Source organism: Cebus imitator, unplaced genomic scaffold (genome assembly GCF_001604975.1).
Source record: "Cebus imitator isolate Cc_AM_T3 unplaced genomic scaffold, Cebus_imitator-1.0 Scaffold356, whole genome shotgun sequence".
Classification (NCBI taxonomy): Eukaryota; Metazoa; Chordata; class Mammalia; order Primates; family Cebidae; genus Cebus; species Cebus imitator.
The window spans coordinates 1713573-1723011 of NW_016107671.1; the positions used below are offsets into that span (position 1 = coordinate 1713573).

The following is a 9439-nucleotide window of genomic DNA, read 5'->3' on the forward strand; positions in this document are numbered from 1 at the left end:
AAAAAAAAAAAAAAAAAAAAAAAGAATTCAAATGTCTTGTTTATTAGCAGTGGATTTAGGTTTCTGTTTTTCTGATGTTGGAGATAATAATGACATTGTAGGGCTATTCTAAGGATTAAATATCTATATATAAGGTATGCATCACATAAAAGTTGATTTTTTTTATTGCTGTCAGGGTCATAAATTTACTTCTCCCTCCAGTTTGAGTACTGAGGGAGAAGGCAGGGTGAATAATGTCCTGCAGGGACCCTGGGGACTCTTCTGATTGAGGGAAATGGGGAGTGGTGAGCCCTGAGGATTATGGGCGTTCCAGTTCAGGCTAGGAGAAGGGATCCCAGTATGCAAGTAAAATTTTGCAATGATAAAGGCCATTATGAATTGTCTATGCCAGGGATCAGCAAATTTTTTTTATAGAATGCCAAATAGGAAGTATTATAGGCTGTGTGGCCCATACAGTCTCCATTGCAACTACTCAACTTGGCATTTGTAGCTTTCTGAAAGTAGCCATAGTCAGGAGTAAACAAATGAGCATAGCTGTGTTCTATTCCAACTGTATTTACAAAAGCATATGGGCAGGCCAGATTTGGCCCATGGGCCATAGGTTGCAAACTCCTAGTCTGTTCTATCTTTCATCTTTAAGTCAGGGGAGGCCAGGAAGCTCCTAAGGCCATGAAGGCAGTCTGCTTTGGATAATGTGGTCTGTCCCCTTTGGATGGTGAGAATCGAGGGAAGAGATTCTATTCTAGACAGCTCTGAACATCCCAGCCTTGGGCCTACATAAGTATTCTCATAGTGGGGATTGGCCCAGAACTCTTCTGCTGAACTATTGGTCATGTATTCTAATTCAGGAGAGCCCCTACACTGTGTCCATCCTCCTACAGCCAGCTTCCCTTGGTGTGGTGAGAGGGTGTCAGAGGGAAGTGAGGGAAGTTTAGGGGGAGGTGTTTGCAAGCAGCAATGGAAAATAGAAGGTTATTAATTTATATCATGTTGTTATCTCTGCAGCAAGCCTAGTCTCATTGCCTCATTTTTTTTCTCCTCTAACTCAGGCTTCTCAGAACTTTGTTTCTTCAGCAGAAGAACGCTGGGAAAGACTGACCAGTTCTTGTGAGTCTAAAACCATGGCCCATGTAAGTTACAGTTCCTCTTTAGACTCTTTTGTTTTTAAAGATCATGTGAACATTTTCACTCTTTATGCTGACACTTCTTTTTTTTTTCATTTGTTTTGTTTTGTTGTTTTTTTCTACTTACTCAACTGAATGCTGACACTTCTTAACAGAATTTTTTTTTTTGTATTACTCTGTCGCCAGGCTAGAGTTCAGTGATGCAATCTCGACTCACTGCAACATCAGCTCCTGGGTTCAAGCAATTCCCTTGCCTCACCATCCTGAGTAGCTGGGATTATAGGCGTGTGCCACAACTCCCAGCTAACTTTTTGTATTTTAGTAGAGACAGGGTTTCACCATGTTGGCTAGGATGGTCTCGGTCTCCTGACATTGTGATCTGCCCACCTGGACCTCCTAAAGTGCTGGGATTACAGGCATGAGCCACTGTGCCCAGCGCAGAAGTTTTTCTTACTCCCCACATTCTCAAGCCCCTCCAGTGTGCCCCCTCTCTTTCTTAACCAATATTCACATGCACATTGACCAAATCATTCAGGGTACTCAGTCTCTGTCTAGAGCAGAGATGGAGCAGACAGGAAGTTCCTAGAGGGAGGCACTTTACCATCTTTTGCCAGATCTGAGGTGTAATGAAACCAAGAATGGACTCATTTGACTACATATAGGAAAGCACTGAAGTTTTCCACAGATCCTGCGTCTAGATAAAACGCAGTTTAATATTGATTGGCCTCAGTTTTAGTATGTAGTTGGGGCCTGCTTATAGAGAGGCCAGGGGGTCTTTCCTGAGAATCTCTTAGGCAAAAACCTATAATAAAGTGCATTTTGTGGTTGAACAGAACGTGCTAGTCTTGACATCAGTATGATTCTGGTTCATTACATCAGTATTAATCTCAAGAACAAAGAAGGTATGTAGTACTTATAAGAAAATAATCCAGATACATAAATATTAGATAATTGTATTATCCCAGATTTGCAGTGAGGTACTATGGACTTGAACTTCTGAGTTTGCCACTGTACTCCAGGCAATAGAGTGAGACCTCTGTCTTGACTGATCAGTCAACTGATTAATTGATAGATAGATAGATAGATAGATAGATAAACTTGAAGGAAAAAGAGGAGGTAGAATTCTTCTTTTTTAAATTTATTTATTAAGTGGTTTTTATTATTATTAAGTAATAATTTATTGAGGATTTTGAGGTAGAAATATAGTTTATGTGCTTGTATCCAGTTGAAATGAATTGGGAAACATGTATTTGTTCCCAGAAATGTTTTGAGTAGTTCAAGAACCCCGTAATATATGGGAAATTTTGTATACAGAAGCTGGATTCTTCAAGAAAATGAGGTGACTCTGCTTTAGAATACTGGGTTCCTTTCTTCTACCTTTACCATAAGCTTTCAGCCCCAGCCTAGAGTTTGGTATAGTATCCCTTGCTGCAATGAAACCTTCTATCTCTTTTTCTTCTTTTTAAAATATTTGTTCTGTAATTTCACCAGTAATATGTTGATTTATGTTTCAGGCATTGGTGACATTCAGGGATGTGGCTATAGACTTCTCTCAGAAGGAATGGGAGTGCCTGGACCCTACTCAGAGGAAATTGTACAGAGATGTCATGTTGGAGAATTACGGTAACTTGGTCTCACTGGGTAAGGTCACCTACATCAAATAATGTAGACTCTGCTCTCTGAAATAGTAGCTTTCTCTTCCACAAATTTAGGACTAATTATTAAGAAACTAGCTGAATTTCTTCTCTGTTCCTCAAGAAATTGACTGAACTTTGATGATTTGTGAATGGCACTTCCACTGAATGCCTTCATTTTCACCATACCTCACTGAGCCTCATGAAATGCTCCTTAATCCATTCCTGTAACTGCGTCTTCCTTAATAGTTAAAAGACTGGATTTGAATTTGGCGGCATTTACTCCAAAACCAATGTCAGTGAAATCAGGTTTCACATTGCATTTGAGCTCAGAATTGCTGTGGATGCTCTGTTATTTGGTAACCTGTCTGCAAAGATAACAGCCACACCCAGGGGGTACAATTTATATGTCATGGTTTAGACCAACAAAATTGATTTAAAATTAAAGTGAACGCATTCTACTTCCTAAAACAAACATTTTCTTTTACTGATTTGTGATTGAAAGTTTTACCTACTGGGTACTATGCTCAGTACCTGGGAGGTGAAATCAAATGTACCTCAAACTTTAGCATCACACAATATTCCTAGGTAACAAACCTGCACATGTGGCCCCTGTATCTAAAATAAAAGTTGAAATTAGTTAAAGTAAAATAAAATATATTAACTTAGCATCTAATTTTAAATGAATATCTTAGCAAGAACCTAGAAATACCGTAGGAAGTGTCTTGTTTTGCTCTAAGTAAATTAAGAATGATGAAAATAATAATAGCTAATAGAGTGCTTACTATATACAAGGCACTGTTCTAAGTATTAGCTATGATATAGGTACTACTTTTATTTTCCTTTTACAGATGAGAAAACTGAGGACCAAAGAATTTAAGCAGTTTGTTTACAATCATTAGTCCATAGGTAGCAGAGTAGAATTTGGACCCACATAGGCTGGCTTCACAGTCTGTGCCCTCAATAACTACTGCCTCTCAATATAGCCAGCCTATATGAGTTTTAATTGCAAAATGAATTAAAATTCTCCTGGATGGATTTTAATTCCCCTGCCCATCAAGATACTTTATTCTCTGGGATCCTAGGGTTACACTAAGTTGAATATTCTTTAATCCTATCAGTTTTCTCTGAAGTCTTTATTGAAATCACATTGATCCATATAAATTTAACCAAGTCTCAAACTGTTTTTGAACTTGCAATGTTTTACTTCTATGTATTTTTTTTCTTTCTTTCTTATAAGCAGGATATTCTGGCTCAAAGCCAGATGTGATCACCCTATTGGAGCAAGGGAAAGAGCCCTGCGTGGCGGTGAGGGAAATGGCAGGAAGACAGTACCCAGGTGAGTTGAGAGTTCATCAGGCAGATAGGGGCTCTCATGCCAGTCATGACCAGCTGGTGAGGGAGCATATACAGCCTTTGCATGCTGTTTAAGCAGTTCCTCTCAGAGGCCTCAGGGCTTTGGAGAAAAAGCCTAAGACAGGGAAGAAAACAGATCATCTTAGCATGAACTATCAAAAGAACCTCATCTTAGCTCCTACCGCCTATCTTTGTTTTTGCTTCCCCTCATGTTACTCTTCATTTCAGTAAAGAGAATGTTCTTTTCTTTCCCAGTGCAATCAATTGCTTCCTATCTTTTCTACATTGACACGTATGCTTGTTTCTAATGGCTGAAAGTTCAATCTTTCACATATTCAGCATATATTTACCAAGTGCTCATTCTGTGCCAAGTATTATCAGTACCTTGGTGAATAAGGCCAAAACCTCCCCACACTAATGGAATTATCATTACAGTAGGGGAGATACACAGTAAACTGTAAACAAATGAATATATATAAATATTAAATAACGATGCATATTGTGAAGAAAACGATGAAGAGTAAGGAGACAGAGTTTGGGCAGGGTTAATTTCAGTGGCTTGTCCAGGGAAGGCTCTTCAAAGAGAGAATATACGTGCAGAGATGTGCAGTATAGGCTTAAGGCATGTGAACATCTGGAAGAAAATAATTCCAAGCACAGCAGGGAAGTGAGCTTTGTGTGTTTGAGGAACTGCAAGAAGCTCAGAGCAGATTGAGATTGGGAAGAGTAACTAAATATGAGTTTAGAGCCAAGCAGGGGCCAGGTCTTACATGGCTTTGTTTATCATAGCAAGAAATTTGGATTTTTCTTTTCCAAGAGTAATTGAAAGTCATAATCAAACATATATTTTTCAATGATTACTGTAGACGATCTGTGAAGAATATACTGAACACAGGCAAGAATGGAAGTAGAAAGATCAGTTATTAGGCTATTTCAATAGTCTAGATTATCAGTGATAGTAGCTTGGATTAGGATGGTAGTGGTGAGGGGTGGTGGGAAGATGTTGCATTCATCTTATGATTTGAAAGTAGAACCAACGGACATGCTATGGGATATAGGTGAAAAAGAACTCATAGGTGAACAAGTTTTTTATGTAAGCAGGTAAATAGATACAATTTGCTGAGATGGACATATGGGAAAGATAGCTTGGAGGATGGAAATAGAGTCCCAATTTAGGTGTATATATTTGAAATGCCTACTTGTCATCCAGATTGACATGTTGAACAGTCAGAGACATAGTAGGATGAGTTATATTAACTTGGGTGTCCAGCCAGTGAACTGACTGGATGAGATCCCTTAGGGCTGATCTGACCTACTACCTATTTTTGTAAATAATGTTTAATGGAAACATAGCCACACCTAATTATTTATGTATTGTCTATGGTAGAGTTGAGTAGTTGAGATAGAAGTCATATGGCTCACAATGCATAAGATTTCGACTGTCTGGTCCTTTACAGAAAAAGTTTGCTGATTCCCTACCTTTAGTGAATGAGTTTCATAGAATGAAGGAAGCCAGATGAGACAAAGAAGACTAAGGCCTGGGACATTCTATTTAGAAAAGGAAGAGGAGGCAGCAAGTAGATTGAGAACAAGTAGGCCTGGAGAGTGGTACCAAAAAAAGTCAAATAAAGAAAATGTTTCTGGTGGAAGGGAGTAGTCATCTATGAGGTCAACTGAACCATAAATTGCCTATAGGATGTGGCAGGAAAGAAGTTGATGGTGACCTTGTGTCAAGAGGACAAGGTTTCAATGGAGTCAGAGGTTAAAAAAAGGCTGCTAAATGTGGCTGAAATAAAATGGGAGGTGAGGCGGTGATGACAGCGAGATAGAAAACTTTTCTAAAGGGAATTCTGTTAGGAGAGAACAGATAAGGGGTTAGTAGCTAGAAGGGGACATGGGATGTAAGGAGTCTTTTTTTTTTTTTTTTGAGATGTAGTTTTGCTCTTGTCACCCAGGCTAGAGTGCAATGGTGCGATCTCCACTCCAGCCTGGGCAACAAGAGTGAAACTGTGTCTCAAAAAGTAAATAAATAAACTGTCCAAAGTGGCTACATTGTTTGGCATTCCCAGTATATGTCCAGTAGCTCCACATTCTTTCCAGCCTGTGGTATTGCCAGTCATTTTAATATTAGTCATTTTAGTGGATGTGTAGGTGTATCTCACTGTAATTTTAATTTGCATTTAACTAATGACTAATGTTGAGCATATTTTCACATATTTGTCATTCCTTTATCTTCTTTGGTAAAAAGTGTCTATTTAATATTTTTACCCATTGACTTTCTTTTAGCAATTTTATTGAGGTATAATTTATATAGCATAAAATTCATCAACTATAAGTGCATACTTGGTGACTTTTAGTCAATTTACAGTTAGGCAACCATCATGATAATCCGGTTTTAGAATATTTTCATCACCCCCAAAAGTTTTCTTGTGCCCCTTTGCAGTTAACCCCTTCTTCCACCTCCGGCTTTAGGCAACTACTGACCTACCTTCCATTTTTGTCGATTTTCCTTTTCTGAACATTTCATATAAATGGGATCATACAATGTACAGTCTTTTAAATCTGGCTTCTTTAACTTAGCATAATGTTTTGGAGGTCCATTTGTGAAGCAGCATGTATTAGTAATATATTCTAAGAACTCCTTTTCTCACACAAGGACACAAAAATTCCCATTGATATTATTCATTTTATCTTCTTGATTTATAAGAGTTCTTTATATATCTTGTAATCAACTACTTTATCAGATGTGTATTTTGCAATATTTTATTAGTTTAGATACTAAATATACATTTTGTAATATTTTACTAGTTTCTGGAGTAACTTTCTATTAATTAATAAACTTTTTTTTTATTTAAAAAAGTACAAAGTACAGAGTTCCTATATACTCTCTGTCTCCAAACATGTGCACCCTCCCCAATTATCAACAATCCACATGACAGTGGTACATTTGTTACAGTTGCTACACCTACATTGACACATCATTATCACCTAAAGTCACAGTCTGCATTAGAGTTCACTCTTGGTGTTATAAATTGTTAAGTTTGAAAAATGTATAATGACATGTATCCACAATTGTAGTATCATACAGAATAGTTTCACTGCTTTAACATTTCTCTGTGTTTGGCCTAGTCATCCTTTACTCCACCCTAACTCCTGGAAACCATTGAGTGTTTTACTGTCTCCATAGTTTTGCCGTTTTCAGACTGTCATGTACTTGGAATCATACAGTATGTAGCCTTCTCAGATTGGTTTCTTCACTTAGTAATATGCATTTAACTTTCCTCAACATCTTTTTGTGATAGCTCATTCTTTTAGCACTGAATAATAGTCTATTCTCTGGATGTACCACAGTTTATTTATCCATTCACCTACTAAAGGACATCTTGGTTGTTTTTAAGTATTGGAAGTTTTGAATAAAGCTGCTGTATGCATTTGTGTGCAGGTTTGGGTATAAGTTTTCATTTTATTTGGGTAAATACCTAGGAACATGATTGCTGAGTAGTATGATGGCACATGCCTGTAAACCCAGCTACTTGGAAGGCTGAGTCAGGAGAATTGCTTGAACCCGGGAGGCAGAGGTTGCAGTGAGCTGAGACCGCACCATTGCACTCCAGCTCTGGGCAACAGAGCAAGACTCCATCTCAGGATAAAAAAAGAAGAACATGTTTAGTTTTGTAGGAAACTGCCAAAATATCCTCCAAAGTGGCTATAATATTTTTGCATTCACTCAGCAATGAATGAGAATTCCTGTTGGTCCACATCCTGGTCAGCATTTGGTGTTGCCAGTGTTTTGGGTTTTGGCCATTCTAACAGGTGTGAAGTGGTATGTCATTGTTGTTTTAATTTGCAGTTCTCTGAGACTCTGATCTCTGATTTGGCATCTGACATTAATTTGGAGACATTCTCATTTATTGTTGCTTCATATATGCTTCTTTTCCTTTCTCTCTTTTTACTCCTTCTGGTATTTTCATGTGTATTTACACCTTTTATACTTACCCCCAGAGTTCTTGGATATCTGTTCCATTTTTTTCAGGATTTTTTCTCTTTCTTTTCAGTTTTTTAAGTTTCTTTTGTCACATCCTTAAGTGCAGAGACTCCTCAGCTGTGTCCAGTTTACTAAGGAGCACATCAAAGGCATTCTTCATTTCTATTACAGTGCTTCTAATTTTTAGCATTTCTTTTGGATTCTTTCTTAGAATATTCATCTGTTTCCGTTATCCATCTGGATATTGTCTATTTTTTCTATTAAAGCCCTTAGCACATTTCTTATAGTCTTTTACAATTCCTGGTCTGATAATTCCAGCATTCCTGCCATATCTGACTCTGATCCTGATGCTTGTTTAGTCTCATCAAACTGTGTTTCTTGCCTTTTAGTTTTCCTTGTAACTTTTTGTTGAAAAGTAAACATGATGTACTGGGTAAAGGGAAACGCAGAAAATAGGCCTTTAGGAAGGTGATAGGTGTAAGGGGAGAGGAGTGCTCTGTGGTCCCAGAATTAGGTCTCAGTCTTTTGGTGCACCTGTGCCACTTGACTGACCTTAACCAGTGATTCCGTTTTTTTCTCTGCTGCTAGGTGAGACAGGATGGCTTAGAGGGCTGAAGTTGGGTATTTTCTTTCCTCTATGTCATTAGGCTCTAATAAAACCTAGGCAGGTTAGGATCTGTCTACTTGAGGAGAAAACCTAACTTCAGGTGATCCACCCACCTTGGCCTCCCAAAGTGCTGGTATTACAGGCATGAGTCACTGTGCCTGGCCAGTATTTAGATTTTTTTAGGCTCTTGTCTTATTTAGATTGCCACCCTCCAGCTTTCATTTAACATATCTGTGTTAATAAGGTTCCCTGACACTTCTAGGCGTCCAGTCATCTCCTCATACTATTCAGTTACTCTGTTCTCCTTAAAATTGTTGAGTTTCTTTGTTCATTTTTCCAAAAGCCATTCAACATGGCACATTTCTGTTATAATATCTTTAAAAAAACATTTAAATACTTCTCTATCAAGTATAGGAATGGTTGGTTTTAGATGTAAGGGGACAGAAGAGATATCTGAGAAAGGTAATAAAGAAAGAAAGCGGCCAGGCGCAGTGGCTCATGCCTGTAATCCCAACACTTTTGGAGGCTGAGACGGGTGGATCACCTGAGGTCAGGAGTTCAAGACCAGCCTGGCCAACATGATGAAACCCTGTCTCTACTGAAAATACAAAAATTAGCTGGGCGTGGTGGTACGTGCCTGTAATCCCAGCTATTCAGGAGGCTGAGGCAGGAGAATCACTTGAACCTGGGAGGCAGAGATTGCAGTGATCTGAGATCCCGCCACTGCAATTCC

The 9439-nt window shown here is 38.4% G+C and overlaps 1 protein-coding gene across 5 annotated transcripts in view; it reads left to right on the forward strand.

Moving 5' to 3' along the window:
• ZNF540 (zinc finger protein 540) overlaps positions 1-9439 on the forward strand; it is a 22413-nt gene that overhangs the window by 6642 nt on the left and 6332 nt on the right. Inside the window, exons 2-4 of one of the 5 annotated variants that reach the window (XM_017506444.2) lie at positions 1059-1130; positions 2639-2765; positions 3999-4097. In XM_017506444.2, the coding sequence (XP_017361933.1) occupies positions 1122-1130; positions 2639-2765; positions 3999-4097 (235 nt within the window). In that variant the 5' untranslated portion in view covers positions 1059-1121. The remainder of the gene's footprint in view (positions 1-1058; positions 1131-2638; positions 2766-3998; positions 4098-9439) is intronic. The other 4 variants (XM_017506442.2, XM_017506445.2, XM_017506446.2 and 1 more) reach the window with 4 other exon arrangements.